This window comes from Ictidomys tridecemlineatus, chromosome 6 (assembly GCF_052094955.1).
Source record: "Ictidomys tridecemlineatus isolate mIctTri1 chromosome 6, mIctTri1.hap1, whole genome shotgun sequence".
In the NCBI taxonomy this organism is placed as follows: Eukaryota; Metazoa; Chordata; class Mammalia; order Rodentia; family Sciuridae; genus Ictidomys; species Ictidomys tridecemlineatus.
The window spans coordinates 199,385,962-199,403,395 of NC_135482.1; the positions used below are offsets into that span (position 1 = coordinate 199,385,962).

Consider the following 17,434-nt stretch of genomic DNA (forward strand, 5'->3'; position numbering starts at 1 on the left):
AACCCCACAAGCCGGGCGTGAGTTTGGGGAACCCCACGAGCCGGGCGTGAGTTTGGGGGACCCCACGAGCCGGGCGTGAGTTTGGGGGAACCCCATGAGCCGGGCGTGAGTTTGGGGACCCCACCAGCCGGGCGTGAAGTGGGTGCCTGCTCGGCCATGACGGGCTCGTCTGCCACCTGGGGCACCTGGGTCTGCTGAGGTGTCCCCAGTGGCTAGTCCCAGTGGCTAGTCCCCTGTGAGGGGGAGGAGGAGCTGTTGAAGGTCAAGGCTTCCCCCAGTGGGGGCCCAGCAGGAGCCAGGATCGGAGCAGTGGGAAGGGGCGGGTGGCCAGAGCACAGGTGGCCGTGTCCCCAGCCCCAGGTAAGGGGCCCTGGCCACAGCCTGGCTGGAGTTCAGGGGCTGCTCTGAGGGGCAGGAGGCAGGAGCAGGGAGAGCCCCAGCTTTCCTCAGCCAGGACCTGCCAGGGCCAGTGCACAGCTCCGCTTTCCTCAGCCAGGACCTGCCAGGGCCAGTTCATGGCTCCGCCCGCCTCAGCAGGTGGCAGGTTGGCGGCCAGAGGGGAGGCTCTGGGGGAGGGCGCCGTGTGGCGGTGCTGTGGGGGAGCAGGCCGAGGCGGAGGCGGCCTGAGGCCCAGGGGTCCGGCTCCACAGTGCTGGGCGTGAAGGGAGGCCTTGACCAGGAGCAGGTGAGAGACCCAAGGTCTCCCTTCTGCACCTCTCAGTCCGCCTGCAGCCGTCCCCCAGGAGGGGCCTCAGTGGCCGTCCATGCAGGCAGGGGCCTGGGAAGCTGTGGGCCTTCCCCTGGCCTCACTGTCCACCGTCTCACCACTAGAGGTGGGCCGGGGGCCCAAGGCCGCCGCAGGCTGCAGGGGCTGGAGGCCCAGGAGCCTGAGGAAGTTGTCACCTGCTGGGCTTACAGAGAGGACATGGGCCAGGCCTGACCACACAGCCTGTGCTGACCACTGGGTCCCGGAGGGAGGCGTCGGGGAGGAACCCCAGCACACACGAGGGTGGTGGGAGTTGGGGGACAGCAGACAGCCCCACAGAAACCCAGAGCAGACCCCCACACTGGCCACGCCCTCTTCCAGGGCTCCAGCTCGGGGCCCTGGCCCTGGGTTCCACTGCCCTGTGGTCCTCAGGCCAGCAGCCCGAGTCCCCAGTGGTGCTGAGAACAAAGCCTGCCCTGGAGGGCTGCCTGGTCCCCGAGGTGGCCGCGAGCCCTTCCTGGTCGAGGTCCCCATCTCGTGGTCACTGGCCCTTCTCCTGTGGTCTTCCCTCCTCGGGCGTCTGGCTGCCCGGAGCTGCCCCTGGCTCTCAGAGCTATTCCAGGCTCTTCCTGTGGACAGCTGGACAAGAGCAGAGCAGCTGCCCACGGGGCTCCCGCTGGCGGCCTCCTGTGGGCGTCACTGGGCAGAAGCCCAGCCCCGCTGTGTATCAGCGTCCCTCAGGTGTCCCCTCTGGACCTGGTGGAGGCGGGGCTTCGGCGGCTGGGGTCCCAGAACGTCTGGTGGAGGACCTGCCTGAGTGTGGGGCCCCTGCAGGGAGGGTCCAGACAGGCAACCAGGAGCCGAGCGGCTGCCAGCAGGGCTGGGGCTCAGGGTTTCCAGGGTTAAGTCTGCACAGCCGGGTAAATGAGCCGATGCTCCGGCTCCTTAGTCAGGGACATCGCATCTGAGGCCAGGAGGAGCAGCCCGTGGCCCACAGAGGCCAGCCCGGCACAGCAGCCCAGGGAGGCGCGCGCCCCTGCTCCGCCGTTCTCCTCGGTGCGCCCCAGTCGGACCTCCTGGGAAGCAGGTCTCAGTCTCCTGACCGGCACGGAGGTGACGGAATGACCTTAAGTCTGGTCTCCCTGCTGTCTCGGGATATCACGGCCCTGTGGCTCGTGCTGAAGACCAGCACAGGTGTGCCTGGCTCCGCGGTTTGTGGGTGGGGGCTGTGGTGGGTGTCGCGAGACGGTGTGCCTGGGAGGAGGCCAGGTGGTGACGTTCTGGTGCTGGGGCCCTGCTGACAGAGCCGCTCCCCCTGCCCCGGTTCAGGAGGGCGTGCCAGGCGCTCCCACGCCAACATGGATCAGGAGCCTCAGGCCGGGCGGGAGATGCTGGCGGGGGGGTGGAGGCGGCGTCTCCTTGGGTGAGGGGTCTGGGCGGCGCTGCCCGTCCCTCCCTGGCGTGCCCCTGGAATGGAGATGCCGGCGCCCGCTGCCTCTCAGAGACTGGAAATAAACTCGCCTTGGGCCCCTTTGTCCTGGGTCCTCTAGTGTAGATGGGCTGCGCTGGCACTGACGGGCGGCCTCAGGGCCCGGGGCCGAGGGCTGCCACGCCCCCCCTCGCAGGGACAGTGACGGCGCTGGCTGTCCCATGGCTGGCTCCTCGATGCTGGGGCAGTGGGACTCAGGACTAGATGGCTAGAGCCACGGCGAGCTGACCGTGTCCTGGGGGTCTGTGGTCTCGTGTCGGGGCTTGTTTGGCCAGAGGGCGGTGCTTGTGAGATGGACACTGGCCCATTGTGACGTGGGCTTTGCAGCTAAGAGAATGAGGGTCCAGGAGGCGTGAGCAGAGCTGCCCGGCTGGACAAGAGGGAGTGAGGGCATGGGAGAGGAATGGCCTGGGGTCATGCAGTCCCGAGAAGGGAAGGACACTGGTTCTGAAGCAATCTGTGGCAATCACACTTTCCGATGGGCATGCTGTCCAGGGCCGATGCAGCTTTCAGAAAGTACTTCTTGAATTCTAATGGACCGGACCTCAGCTATTAGTGACAACCCACCAACATAAAAGTCTCAGATTTTAACACAAAGCCACTGTGTGGAAAGTGGCCGGTTTCAGGGACGTCCCCAGCAGGCGGGAGCAGAGCGTGGGTCTCTCAGCCACTCATGGTCCAACTCAGGGCGCAGCGCTCAGGTCTGAGGAGAAAGCCAGCTGGCCAAAGCGGGGTCACAGGACCCCACGGGAGGGCTTCCTCCCACCCTGCACAGTGCTCCCGGGCGTAGGAACCAGGCCGCCGCGGGGCGAGGCTGTTGGGCCAGAGGCGTCTGCAGCACAGGCGACCCACGCCTGGTGGCAGGGCAGTGGGCGGGACTCTGTGCGGCCAGGAGCTTCCCTACCTGGTGTGAGTTTGGGTTCCTGGACGTGGCCTGGTGTCTCGTGGCACCCTGGGTTCTGATGGCTCTCCTGCCCCCAAAGGTTCCTGCTGGACTCACGAAGACCAGCTGCTGGTGGTGTGCACAGGAGGTGCCTCCCTCTGAGTGGGCACTTCCCCGGGAGTGCAGGGCCCTGCCCATGTCACTCACCCAGCCTGCTGGGCACACCGGGGGGCAAGGTGGGTGGCCAGGCAGACTGGGAAAGTCCTGAGGCTGGCCCGAAGCCGGAGCTGGCCTGGAGCACATGCGCTGGACAAGAGCGTGTGTCGGGGACCCATGGGCCCCAGATCCACATCTGTGCCCCCAGGCTGCTCAGGGTGGCAGGTTCCAGAATGGCACACACGTGTGATGTGTGTGGTGTGTGGCCCGGGGTCACCTCCTCCTGCGTGGGCCCCATTCGCCAGGTCCTGGGAGGGCCAGCCTTGCCCGCCCCGCCCTTCTCTGCCTCTCTGTCTGCATCTCTCTGTGTCTCTCTCCATGACTCTGCCCCCTTCTCAGTCCCTCCGTCTCCATCTGCCTCCGTCTCTCCGTCCCTCTCTGGCCCCTGTCTTGCACACACACTGGTGGCTCTGGCTGGCTGGCCTGCTCTGCCCAGCTCACACCGCGAGCACCGTCCATGCCTGAACCGTCCTGTCCCTCGTCCCTCTGCCTCTGGAGCTCCTCCTGCTCCCCGCGCTGTGGGCTGTGGCTTGGTGTCTGGAGCTGACCCACCGTCCTCAGGTATGTGCAGGTCTCGTGTGTTCCCCTCCCAAGGCAGGAGGGTGCAGGGCCCTCGGGCTCCTGCAAGGCGCCTGGACGGTGCAGGGAGCCCCCTCTGGCCTGGCCAGTCGAGCTTCTTCCAGAGCCCGGGCAGCTTGGCACACGTCTGCCGGCCACACTCTGCCTCTGGACAGGTGGACTTGGCCACTGTTGGACTTTCCCGTGGCACCTCCCGGGCCCAGAGAGTTCTTTGGTTTTTACGTTCACACGTAAAATCCAGTTCAGACTGGATTAGAGAAGCTAAAACCATCAAAATAGCTCCGCTCCCCAACATCGAGGGCTCCTTCGGGGTGTGTGTGAGTAAACATGTGTGCACGTGTGTGACGTGTGCACGTCTGTGGCTGTGGCGTGTGGCATATAGCATGTGTCCTGTGTTGTGTGTGCGTGTGGCCTGTGTGGTGTGTGTGGTGCATGTGGCATGCGTGGTGCGTGTGGCATGTGTGATGCATGGTGTGTGTACATGTGGCATGTGTGTATGGTGTGTGGCATGTGTGCATGTGGCATCTGTGAGTGTGTGATATGTGAGTGTGTGTGTAGTGTGTGGTGTGTGGCATGTGTGTGGCTGTGGCATGTGGCATGTGTGCATGTGGCGTGTGTGTGTGGCGTGTGTGCGTGTGGCTGTATGGTGCGTGTAGCCTGTGTGGTGTGTTTGGCGTGTGTGGTACATGTGGCATGCGTGGTGTGTGTGGCATGTGTGATGCGTGGTGTGTGTACGTGTGGCATGTGCGTATGGTGTGTGGCATGTGGCCTGTGTGCGTGTGGCATGTGGCGTGTGTGAGTCTGTGGCGTGTGTGAGTGTGTGGTGTGTGGCGTGTGGTGTGTGCCATCCTGCCTGCTCCATGCGTCGTTGGAGCACAGCATGCAGAAGTCCGGGGCAGCCTTGGGGACTGCAGCAACGAGGCTGGGGCTGCTGGGAGCTGAGCCCCCTGGGCCTGGCCCGAGGCACCCCACAGGTGCGTCCCCCTTTCTGACCACTGCTCATGGCACAGAAGACCCGCGGCCAGGCCCTCTGACCAGGGCTGATGTTTACTGTAAGGGCAGCCGCGTCCTCTGAGCTTCTGAAGGGAGAGTCCTGTGTTCTGGGGATGGAGGTGGCGACAGTGCTGCTGCCACCTCCCGCCTCCCCTCCAGCCACCTGAGACCATCCTCGGGCTGGCCTGCTTCTGTGGCCCATTTTCCCTCGGCCTGGCCATTCAGCTCTCGTCCCCTGGGACAAGTCTGGCCAGGTGAGCACAGAAGTTCTCGGGCGGCCTCCACCTTGGGCAGGGTGCCTCGGCTGGGAGATGAGTGCCTGGCCCTGCTTCTGCGTCCTCGCCCAGGACCCGCCCACCCACAGCAGGCAGAGGCGAGGCCCGTGGGCAGGGTCCGGCCCCGTGGGTGAAGCACCAGCCAGCACACCCAGGGGGGCTCTGCCTGCGGAGACCTGGGACTCGGTGTTGCTAAGCAGCAGGGCCCACAGAGTGGCCAGTTCTCTGAGGCTCGAGGGCCTCAGCAGAAAGAACCAGAGCAGGTGAGGACACTGGCTGGCCGCCTGCGCACCTGTCTGCTGGTGGCCTCGTGGAACCTTGGTGGGCTCGGCCTCGCTCTGGGGTCTTCCCGAGGAGGGAGGGAGCGCAGCTCTGGGTCTCGGCAGCGGGGCCCGGTGACGCGCCCTCGAATCTGCTCCCACGGCCACCTGAGTCCACTTCCTGGCAAGACCTGCTGGCCGGCAGCACCACCCCCGGCCTCCTCAGTGAGGGCCACGGCGCAGCCTCCTGTTTCACTGGGTCCTGGCCACCTGTGTGCCTGGCGGCCTCCCTCAGCCACCTGCTGCCGGAACACTAAGGCCGCGGCCGGCTCAGAAATGGCACCTTGTCCCACGAGGCGGGAGCTCTGGCCCCCGGTGCAGGTGAAGAGGCCCTGGAGAGGAACCAGGTCCCCCTCGGAGGGTGTGGCAAGACCCTCCCTGCTTGCCTCCAGCTTCTGCGCCCTGAGACATCTGGGCGGTGACGCCCACACGGAGCCCAGCGCCATGGCCACGGGAATCCCTCGGGTCAGGCTTGTGCCCATTTCCTCTGGTCTCCGTGAGATCGGTTTTGGGGGAGAAGGAATCCCTCACAAACGCTGGTGGGAATGTGAGCCAGCACAGCCACCCCGAAAACAGCGTGAGGCTCCTAAAAGAACCAAAAAGAAGCCGGCGTGAGAATCGGGCTCTACCCCAGAGGGACTGGAGCCACCTGCCGAGGGAGAGCAGGAGGCCTGCACGGCCCGAAACAGAATTGGCCTGCGCGTCCATCAGCAGACGAGCAGTCGAGATGACCTGTGCACAGACGTGGAGGAATAGTCTTCGGCCCTGAAAAGCAAGAGAGCCCATCGTTGCCAACAGCGTGGACAAAGCTGGGGGGAACCGTGAACCTGAGATAAGCCAGGCCCAGTGGAAGGCTGAGCTCTCGCCCACGTGGAACTGAGTGGGACTGGTGGGTTCGCATGTGGACTGCCAGTCCCTGGGGGCTGGACTCGGGCAGTGGGGGATTTAGGTCAAAGGACATGACTTTTGGGCACTCGGGACAAGTAGATTCCCGATGTCCAGTGGGCAGCTGGGTGCCTGTGGTCAGCACTGTGTCACAGACCTAACTTGCTAAGACAGGAAGTCCCGTGTTTTAACTGCGCACAAAGCAGGGGACTCCGCAATGAGCTGCCGCGGCCATCAGTCAGCCAAGCTTCGCGCTGCGTACCTTAGATCCGCGCCTGTACGGTCAGTTGTGTTTGCAGTGCGGCTGGGAAAGCCTGGGCCTGCGAGCTCAGCAAGGCTGCCCCAGGACCTCTCAAGAGCCGTGGGCAGGAGGCCGCTGTGTAAGTGACCAGCGCCAGCCCCTTGCTCCCCACGGCTCTCCTCCTGTTGGCTGAAGGGGCTCCTGTGCTCGCCCGTCCCCAGGCCTCCCTCCCAAGTCCACCTCTGTCTGGGGGACCCTCGCCCATCAGCCGGAACAGGGAGCCACCGGGAACAGTGGTGGGACCGCCGTCCTGTGCCTGAGCGGCCCACTGTGGGCCGTCGGCCAAGGTGCAGCTGCAGCCAGGAGCCGGTGGCCATGCTGGTGTCCTGGTGCTGGCCCTCTGCATCCCGGAGCTGCTGTGGCCTCTGCTGGCCTGGAGGGAGGAGGCTCTGTCTCACAGCGTGCCCCGAGACACCGAGTGTCCATGACGTCGCACGGGAATCGTGGCCCGGGCAGGCCTGGCCATGTCCTCCAGGACCCTGGTCACACTGAGCATGGGGTAGGACGGCCTGCTGTCGTTCGGCCTTCCCTCCCGGCCCACCAAGCTTGGGGGGCTGTCCCTGAGGACCAACGGCTCTTCCCAGCTCACCCCTCCTGGCCTGCCAGCTGCTCAGGAAGGGGCAGCTGAGAGCAGGCTGTGCACTCCCAGCTGACCTCTGAGCAGGACAGCAGGAGGCCAGGTGCACCCAGGGGGCCACGGGGGGAGACCACTGCAGGGACAGGGGGGTCTCAAGCATCCACAGGGTCAGCATGATGGCCTTTCCCCGCTGGAGCTCAGGGGACCTTTGGCTACTAAAGACCCTCAGGGTCTGTGCCGAGGGATACTCCGCACAGGGGCCGGCTGGCTCTCACCCCCTGGTCTGCTCAGCTGCCCCTTGTGCAGTGAACGCCCTGAGCAGCTATGCACAAGACCCTCCCGGCACTGGGGCCCTGGAGCAGGCCAGATCCCTGCTGGGGCAGGGGAGGCAGCTGTGACCAGCGGGAGCTACAGGGGACGGGAGCTCAGCTGGGTGGGGCTCCCTGCCCCTGAGGGCATCCCCCGCCTGGGTGGTCCGGCAGCAGTCTTCACATTCACAGAACAGGCTCCCGAGCGCCCGGGCCTGCAGCGAGTCCCGCGTCTGTGAGGAGGTGGAGCTGCTCAGGTAAGAGCAGCAGCGCTGGGTTCTCCTGGGCAAGGTGGGGCGGCCCCCGTGGGGAGCGCGGCATCCACAGCAGGGGCCAGCGAGGGTGGCCAGCACTGAGCCAGGCACCCTGAGCCCCCCTGCGGGTCGCTGCGCCTGGCATCACCGATACCCTGCCCAGAAGCCCAGAACTCGGGGCAGCAGGGAGAGGGGAGTGTTGTCCCCCAGTGCATGGACTTCCGCAGCCCACAAGGCCCTGGCTGAGGGCAGCAGATCACAGACCAGCTGGGCGGTGACAGGAATTCCTGCTGGGCCACCCCTCCCCAGGATGGAGCTTGGCTCCCTCTGTGCACTTGAGGAGCAGGCCTGGGCACCAGGGCTGCCCCCCGTGGTGTCCATGTGCCCACGACACTGCAGCTCCGAATGTGGACACAGGAGTGGACTGGCCCCTGCCATGGAAGCCTATCCCTGGGTCTCCTGAAGGGTGAGGTGCAGCTGGAGGGCTGGTCAGCCCCACAGCGGCCTCTGTGGGCCCCTGGTGCCGTCCAGAGTGGGGAGTGCGTCTCGTCTGCCTGCTACGTGTTGGTCCAGCAAATCCCGCAGGGGCAGCTGCAGGTGTCCGTAGCACCTTCCAGAGGGCGGGGGGCTTATGCAGAGCTGGCCACAGGTGCTGAGTGGCCACGCCCCAGGACCTGGGCAGGTGAAGGAGAGGTCCAGAGTCCCTTCCCTCGGCTGGGAAGCACAACCCCTCCTCCCAGTGTGGAAACAACCAGGAAGATGCCCAGGAAGGACTGGGGGGCAGAGGCGGTGCATGTTGGTGTGCAGGGGCACGGGGTCAGGAAGCCGCAGGACAGTGGTGTCGGGCACTGACCAGGCAGAGGGCGTCGCCCGTCCAGGGCACCAGTGGCTGTGGAATATCCACAGTGCACCAGGCGCCAGCCTGCACGCCTGCTCTCGGGTGTGCCTGCCACCTGGGAGGCAGAGACACCATTGTCCAGGTCACAGGCCAGCTCAGAGACGCGGGGAAGCTCGCCAAGGCCGCTGACCGCCTGACAACTGCAGGACTCACTCAGGACTGTGGCCCCCACTGGCTGCTGGGCCTGGCCTGCCCTGCAGGACGGCTTCCCAGGACCAGGTCCAGGTCAAGGGAAGTGCATCCTTGTGAAAGTGACCCCTGGAGACACCCGAGGGGGTGGCCACGGTGCTTCTTTGCTGCCCGGAGATGCCGTGGGGCCCACACTGCTGCAAGACACCTGCAGGGCTCGCTGGCCATCCTGGTGTCCTTAGCCTCCTCCTGGACGGAGCCTGGCTCGCCACAGCCCACACCCCCTCTGCTCCGAGGCTGCAGGGCCCAGGCCCTCGCTCTCCTTTCTGCCTGGGACAGAGAGCCAGCTGGAGGCCCAGTCACGGGAACGGACACCTGTGCCACAAGACAAGGGATCCCCAGAGCCAGCTGTCCCGGGAGGCCCTGGGCAGCCAGCCCGTGCTGTGGCCCGTGCTGTGGCCCGTGCCGAGGAAGCTGGGGGGGGGGGCCCAGTGTCCCTGCTCCTCAGTTGCTTTGAGCCTTATCCATGACTCTCCCCAAGCCAGGTCAGAAACGCCTCATTCCCCTCTCTACTTCGCAAGCCCACCGCCAGCCAGGCCACCTGGAGCCTCCAGGTGGGCCGTTCCTGTGCCCCTCCCTCCTTCCCTGACCCACAGAATCACCCTAGCCACTGCTGCGTGACAACCAGCAAGTCTGCCAACCTCTCTGTGCCTTGGTTTGCTGTCTGAGAAGTGGGAAGCCATGTTCCCTCCCAGTGCTGTGACAGTTAGACTCATTAACGTGTGGAAAGTTCTTGGTGGTCGTCCTGCTGTGGCTGCTGTTTCTACTGCAATCAAAGATGTCCTACGTGAGCCAATTAGAAAGTCGCTTTAGGCGGCCAAGTCTGGGAATCCTGCACCTTCCGTGGCGCCAGGTGCTGTGGGCGGGGGCAGGACGCTGGAGACTCAGCTGTGTTGGTTTTCCCTGAACTGCTCCAGGCTGGTGTGTGCTCGCCAATGTCCTGTGAGACTGGTCTTCACGGTGGGGCACTGGCTGAGAGTCAGGGTTGCCGGCCGGGGGTCCAGGGAAGCCGGCAGGCTCTGCCCACAGTCCAGGAGTGCAGTGTCCCCTCAGGGAGCCGCCGCAGGCCACAGCCCGGCGGGCATGGGCAGGCAGAGCTGCTCCCACCCTCTTCTGGTGGGAATGGACGAGGCCTGGCCATGGCCAAGTCTGCAAGGTGGTCCAGCCCCAGACTTTGCTGGGAGGACAGAGCAGTGGACAGGTCCCTCCCGTGGCACAAACCGAGGTATGACTGCAGCTGGTGTCTGCCACGGCTCTCCTGTGGCTGCCGAGCAGCGTGCACACAGTGGACGTCCTGGGCAGCAGGTTCCAGATGCTGTCCTTGAGGGGACAGCTTCCAGCTTGGAAACCAGCACCTGGCGTGGTGTGACCCCCAACCGTGGCGTGGTGTGGGTCCAGAGTCCTGTTTTGCCAGCTGTGCGGGGCGGGGGTTGGTGGCCACCAAGTCCTGCTGACCCTGCCTCAGGCCCTGCCGAGTCAGGTGTTGGTGCTGGGGCCTGAGTTGATCGTGCCTTGGGCATTAGTGTCCCCGGGCTCACCTGGAGAGCGCCTGCGTCAGGGTGGGTGGTGACCAACACGGCGTGGGCAGGTCAGAACACGCCCCAGGCATCCAGGAGAGGCTGGGGGTTCTGCGCTGATCCTGGGCCTGGGCTTCAGCCGTCCCCACGATGCAGAATTGGAGGCCCTGGTCTGTGCTGGGCGGCCTAGGAGTGAGGGTCTGGAGGTCGCCCGCGCTCCACTGGGTGGTGTGGACGACGCCCTCTGCAGGCGACCCTGGGCCAGCCCTCCCTGGTGGCTCTGGACCCGCGATTTCTGCCAAGCGTGCCTCTGACGTGTCCGCTGTGGGTGGGCTGCTTCTCCCTCTGGTCCTTTATTTGAAGTTTCGTGAGGGCTTGCTCCCAGATCAGGCAGAAAGCGTATTTGGAGAGACACACTGTCTCACCAACCCCACGACTCGCCCCAGACGCCTGGGATAAATGTGAGAATTCTGCCAGCCAAGTCCTGCGGGCCTCAGGTGACCAAGTGGACAAGGCGAGCCCTTCAGCATGTGGCCAGCGGGAGTGTGGAGGTCCTCCCAGCCCAGCAGACGGCAGGAACGCTGGCCACTCTGGGCATGCTGCCCTCCGCCCTGATCTGCATCCAGGAGGTGCAGCTGCTCCGAAGCCCCAGCCTCAGGCATCGCCTGGCCACGTTAACCCAGGAGCCCCTTGCCGCCTCCCTCCTCTTTGTGTCCCCTGCCGTGTGCACTCCACTCTTGGGGACCCTCACAGGGGGCCTGCTAGAGCAGGTCTGTTCCCAGGTGGCAGTGACCTCATCCATCTGACCTCAGCCTGGACTTGAAGAGATGCACCTGTTCCACTTGATGGACAGCAGGCAGAAGCCCTGGGACAGGCCTCTTGCCAGAGACACAGGAGAGGAGGCCATTATCAGATCCTGGATGTTCTGTGCGGCTGCGGCTCACTCTCCTGCTGCCCTCTGTCCATCCCCTGTGTCCCTCTGAGTGAGGCCAGGACTCCAGCCCAGGTCACCAGTACAGCAGGGCCCAGTTTCTCCACCCAGATCCAGGGGAGCTCCTCCACAGGATCTGCCCCCAAGATGGCCACCCGCCTGTGCCTGAGCGAGGCCTGGTGTCGAGGTGAGGCCAGGGCCCGGGGACGTTAGGAGGAAGGACCTGCATTCCAGCCACTGCGCCTCGGACAGCTGGACGGGAGACGATGCCCCTCCGTGGACTCTGAGGACCCCAGGGTGGATTTGGAGCAACTTCATTGTGTGGATCAAACTGGGCAGTGGGGTCCCTGTGGTCCTGTCTGGATTGAGCTGGTCCTGGACAGCTGAGGGCCCTGGGCCTGGAGAGGCCACAGGAGGGAGCTTCCCAGGGGGCAGCTGGAGAGCCTGGGAAGGGAGCGCTGTTAGGCCTGCTGCCCCTGCTTGCTCCTGGCTGCTGGACGCACAGGTCACGGCCCGTGAGACAGGAGGAGGCCTGAACTCAGCCTCCCCCACCCTGGGCCACCCTGGGCCACCCTTCTGACGGTGGCAGGGTCCTTTCTGCCGACGGTGTCTGCTGCCAGCTCACAAGAGCTCTGTGATCCAGGGGACAGCTGGGCGGCCTGCTGCCTGCCCCAGGCCGCATGACCATGGGAGCTCGTGCCTGGTGTGTCCACCCTGTGGTTCCATGTGCTCCTGAGCCCCCACCCACACACTGAAGCCAGAGAAGGAGTCCACGTCCTCTCTTCACCAAATGCAGACTGCCGGTCCTCTTGAGTGGACACAGGGATCAGGAAGGTGAGAGGACGTCAGTGAGCTGAAAGCAGTGCCCACCACCCTCCGTGCCCCAGAGCTCGAGAGCAAGGAAGACGAAGGCTCCTTGGTCAGCCTCGTGTCCTGCTGATAGGCCGGTGATGGGGAACTTGCGCGAGCCTTTGGGGATGGCAGAGCCCAGGCGTGTCCCTGTGAGGGGGTCAGGGGGTCTGAAGCCTGCTGGGTAGGAGGTGGAGAGAAGCTCGCAGCGGCGGAGGCACCTTGCTGGACTGAGGTCATCAGGCCACCAGGGCCAGGACTCCTCTCAGTGCAGCCACCCAAGGAACTTGGCCAGAACTCGGTGGGCAAGAAGCCCTGTGCCGTCCCTCAAGGGCACCAGACACAGCCGCCTGTCCCCAGTCCACAGGAAGACCCCTGCCCGGAGGCACTTGGGTCCTGGGAGCTGGCACAGCGAGGCCCAGGCTGTTCTCAGGAGGGCCTGCGCTGGCTTGTCTGGGCAGCTGCTGTCCAGTCCAGAGCGAGGCCTCAGGGTTGCTGCAGAAAGATTCACGGGGCAGCTTCCCTCGGAGTCTCCTTCCTTGGGGCTGGACACACTCTAGAAGTTGGACCGTGGTGGGGTCTCTACTAGGGCTGTATGTTCCAGGACCTGGCCAGCCGGAGCCCCGGGGCTCGTCACACCTTGGCGTCCCTCTGCCTGGGCAGTCCTGGCTGTGGGAAACTTGCTTCCCGGCAGTGCCCAGAGCCGCCCACAGCTGCAGGGAGACCTGGCCCCTGGGGCCTGCGTTTCTACATCTGGATCCTCCCTGGGCAGAACCAGGTCCAGGATGGCATGATTCCCACAGAGCATCTGCAGGCCCAGCCCCGGGCGGCCCGGCCAGTGGCCCCACGCAGGCACCCCAAGGCGAGGCGTGTGCCGGCCACAGAGCACCTCTCCAGGAATCTTAGACACCAGCCTCCTTGCAGTGACGGTTTCTAGCCTGTTTCCCCACAGAAGGAGCCACCCTCTGCCGCCCGCGGGGGAACAGGCTCTGCGCGGCAAGCCCTCCCTCGAGCCCAGCCAGCGGCTGTGGCTGCTTGTCTCCCGACTCCTCGGTGCCGCCCTGTGCTTCCAAGGCCAGGAGGCTGCCAGGCCTCCTCCCAAAGCCAGGCCAGCAGCTGGAGTTACGGAGGGATGCCATAGTCGGGGGGTGGACCTGCATAGGACCTCAGTGGTCTGCAAGGCCAGGGGGCAGGACAGGACCAGTGCTGCCCAGGTGGCATCTGCCCCCCCCACCCCGTTCTGGCCTGGCCTCCAGGGGCGGAAGTGACGGCTTTGGGTGCTGGTGGAGCCCAGGCCTTGTGCTAGGCTAGCGCTCTGCCCCTCACCCCAGCCCAGAAGTGCCCCCGTGTGTCATCAGAGAAGCAGCATCAACACCCCGTCTGGATGCTTCTGTGGAAAGGGGCACCCCAGTCCTGGCCTGAATGCAGATCCCCAGACGCTGTCCAGCCAGGGCCCCCCCTGCTGCCTCAGCAGGGCCTCCCTGCCCCTGCGCGTCTCCCTGGAACCTCTTGCTCTTGGTCGATGGGCTCTGGTGTGGCTGGACATGCTGCCCGCCCATCCCCAGACCTGATCGCAGCAGACAGGCCAGCGCCCTGGGCCCTGCGTCCTTGCTGAGGGGGGCCAGCCTGTTGCTGCTGCCCTGCCCCCCAGGACCAGGCACACAGCAGGCTGCCAAGCAGGAAGGACCCAGAGCACCTGGGGTGGCAGGTGGTGGCTCGGCAGCCTGCTGTCGCACAGGCAACAGGAGGCCCCAGCTGTCGGGCCCTGCCAGCACGCAGGTGGGCGGAGACCAGGGGATTGTTTACCTGTGAGTCAGGCCCCGCCCTGCTGTCCTGGCCAACGCCCCTCGGCCTCCTCCCCGCCCGGCCCTCCCTGCGCCTGTGCCTCTCTGCCTCTGGTGCACCTTTGAAACAGGGCTGCTCGCCAGCCTTTCTCCTCCCGGGGGTGTGCGGCAGGGGCTGGCCGGCAGGGCCCTGGGGCGCGGGCAGGGCTTCCTCCAGTGACCGTGTCTCTCTCCCTCAGATGAGATCATGCACCAGGACATCGTGCCGCTCTGCGCTGCGGACATCCAAGAGCAGCTCAAGAGGCGCTTCGCTTACCTGTCAGGTGAGTGCGGGAGCCAGGGCTGTGCCGCCAGCTCCTGGGCCCTGGCGCTGGCTCCGCGGGTTGGAACTTGTCGTGGTGCCAGGGACCTTCAGCCTGCCCCGGGTCCACTGTGATGGGAGGTGGGCAGCTGTGTAGGGTCTGTTCTCTGTGGCCTGTAACACAACGCCTGAGGCGGGGCAGCCAGGAAGAAAAGAGGCTCCTTTTGGCTCTGTGTTCTGGAGGTGTGAGGTCCGGTCAACGCTGGTGATGGCCCTGCTGGCAGAGCCCCGAGGCACCCTGGGGGTCACAGGGTGACCTGGAGTCCGTATCAGCCATCCGTGTCTGGGCTCTCCCTCTTCCTGACCACGGGCTCCACCCTGAGCCTCCCAAAGGCCCAGCTTTCTCCTCTTCACACCTCACAGTGGGACTAAACCCCAACTCGAAGCCCAGGGGCAATGAAACCAGATCCACGCAGAGCCCTGGTGCCTGGAAGTGCTCGGGACTCAGGCCCACAGGTGGACAGATGGTCACTCTGCAGGTGGGTGTGCTGTCCTCAGCCACCTGCTGCCCCTCAGCCTCCACGCTAGCCAGCAGTGACCTCTGCCCTGGCCAAGCAGCAGCCTAGGGGACATGGCCACCTCCATCCAGCAGGCCAGCACTCGCCCAGCCTCATGATGACGCTCCTGCAGCCAGGCTCCAGAGACCTGCAGGTGCAAGAGCACCCACAGTGTGGACACTGCCCTTTGGCCTGGACAGTCCATCTGCCCAGACCAATTCAGAAAAATGGTGCCTGACATCAGCTCTCCTTGTGCCACCAGCTGTGGTCCTGCCCGAGAGTGAGGAGCTTCCAGGGCTTGTACCCCCACTCAGCCTCGGGGTCTTTGTGTACCCCAGGATCAGCCCCAGCCCCACGTCCCTACGGCCAGGCTTGGCAGTGCTGCCTCAGTCTTGGGGACCCAGGGAGCCTGTGACGGCCAGCAGCGTGGCGGAGGGAAGCACCGAGCCTCCGAGGAGATCAGTGGTGCACAAGGCTGGTCACTGCTCCCAGTGAGAAGTGGGGGCCTGTTGAAGGGTGGGGCCCCCACAGGACGGGCTCTGGTGCAGGGCCAAGCAGTAGAGGCTCATAAGTTGTGTGGCCCCCTTTTCTCCACCCAGTCAGGACCCAGGAAGGTCCCAGACAGCTGTGGCCACCCCAGCCTGGACTGCTGGCTTGACTTTGAACATGAGCTTCGACGCCCCCATAGGGTGGTCTTGGTGCCTGGGGAGGCTGGGTCCTGGGAGGCCCCACTGCGTGTCACACAGCTCCCCAGAGTCCAGCAGCAGCCAGGGCCCGAGGTGCCTCGGCAGATGGAATGAATGTCCCCGTTCTTGGCGTGCCTGACCTGGTCAGCTGAGCCCTCAGGACCAGGCTTCTCCTGGAACACGGGATTCCACCAGAGGATTCACACAGGGTGGTCCTCTGTCTGTCTGTGAAGGTCAAGGAGGCCACTTGGAGAAGACACAATCGTCCCTGGGAGCTGAGACAAGCCCCATGGCCACCAGCAAGAACAGGGACCCTTAGCCCCCAGCCATGAGGACCTGAAGACTCCTGTCCCCCGAGGGAGCCTGGAAGAGGCCCAAACTTGGGTGAAATACAGCCTCGCTGACCTCTCAGTTGGCCTTGAGACCCCGAAGAAGGCCCTGCCAAGGGGGCCCAGCAACTCTGAGCTGATGAGCAAACGGTGGGGTTTGTGGGAATTTGTTACAGACGGAACCCATCTCTGCAGCAGCGGGTCGGTTGTTGGTACTAGGGATGGAACCCAGGTCCCTCTGTCCAAAAGGTTTTCTTCTTTGCTGTTCTGGGGTTGAAGCCAGGCCCTCGTGCATGCTGGGCGAGCACTCCACCACAGAGCTGCACCCCAGCCCGCAACGTCTACTTTGAGGCAGGGTCTCCCTGCGCTGCCAGGCCGGCCTGGAACTTGCAGCCTCCTGCCTCGGCCTCCTGAAATGAAGGTCCCCGTTCTTGGCGTGCCTGACCTGGTCAGCTGAGCCCTCAGGACCAGGCTTCTCCTGGAACACGGGATTCCACCAGAGGATTCACACAGGGTGGTCCTCTGAGTCTGCAGTTAGGTGTCTAGTGCTGTCCCTGCCCCGCCCCGACGCAGGCCACCTGGGTCTTCATCCCCTTAACCGTCACTGTGGGCGTCCCCTCCTGTGGTTCCCACGCCCATTCATAGGAAATCAGGGCGTGTTGCCTGACGGTCACGGCTGAGCCACGTCTGTTCCTGGACCAGGCCCACCCATGGCATGCCTCCCGCTTCTGCCCTTCCAGGGGTGTGGTCTGGCTGCCCACACTGGCTGTCCACACGGTACCGTCCAGTCATCTGGGGTTGGAAATATGGCAGAAATGAAACTAAACCACCGTCTGCTAGACATCTAGAGCTCCCGGGGTAGGATTCTGTACTCTGTGTTTCTCCTCTGCTGTGGATCGGAAATTGGGTCTGAAATTCGCTGACAGTATCAGCCACACAAGTCGGTCTCCTTAAAATCTGTCCCCTGCAGACCCTGCCCTTGAGCCGCAGGTCAGCACCCCGACAGCTCAGCCGCCCTTGGAGGCCTGCTGTGGGAGGGGATCGCTCCACCCCACGCCCCAGGCTGGTGGGTCTCCTGCAGCACACCTGTCTCTGGGCTGGAGCCGCCGCCCCGCGAGGGGTCTTTGCTGGGAGCCGTGGTTCACGGCTCTTCCCCATGTTCACCAGCCCCTCTCCTGCTCCCTCCCAGCCCCTCTCCTGCTCCCTCTTTGCCTGGAGATTTAGGTTTTCATGGAGCTGGCTGAGGGCTCCCTGGAGGCCCTGGTTCCACCCACCCTGCACCAGACCTGAAACCTTCAGGGGTTCACAGCAAGCACAGACCCCACTGCTGACCCCTGAGTCATCCAGGGGTGCATCCCTGCGCTTGGGGACCAAAGCCGACAGAGGCGACTCGGGTGGCCAGCTGCCTGCAGAGACTCAGATCAGTGCAAGTGGGCTGCCGCCTGGCTCTGGGCTGGCGTGGGGAAGAGCATCCTGGGGAAGGGGTGGGGGCAGCAAAGCGGTTCACTGAGAAGAGAAACCTTCCAGGGGACCTCCTGCACTGCCCACCTCCCACTACCCATGACCAACCAGTGGTGGCGTCACAGCTGCAGGACCCACTACTCCCA

At 64.8% G+C, this 17,434-nt stretch overlaps 1 protein-coding gene across 19 annotated transcripts in view; it reads left to right on the forward strand.

Annotated features, from left to right (window-relative positions):
* Positions 1–17,434, forward strand: part of Mcf2l (MCF.2 cell line derived transforming sequence like) — a 96,603-nt gene that overhangs the window by 24,431 nt on the left and 54,738 nt on the right. For 17 of the 19 annotated variants that reach the window (XR_013423542.1, XM_040281731.2, XM_078016353.1 and 14 more), the window contains exon 2: positions 14,194–14,277. Coding sequence is in view for 18 of the 19 variants with exons in the window: in XM_040281731.2 (XP_040137665.2) it covers positions 14,194–14,277 (84 nt within the window). In the remaining variant the exon portion in view is untranslated. Of the gene's footprint in view, positions 1–661; positions 686–1,635; positions 1,901–14,193; positions 14,278–17,434 lie in introns of those variants that run through there. The other 2 variants (XM_078016358.1, XM_040281736.2) reach the window with 2 other exon arrangements.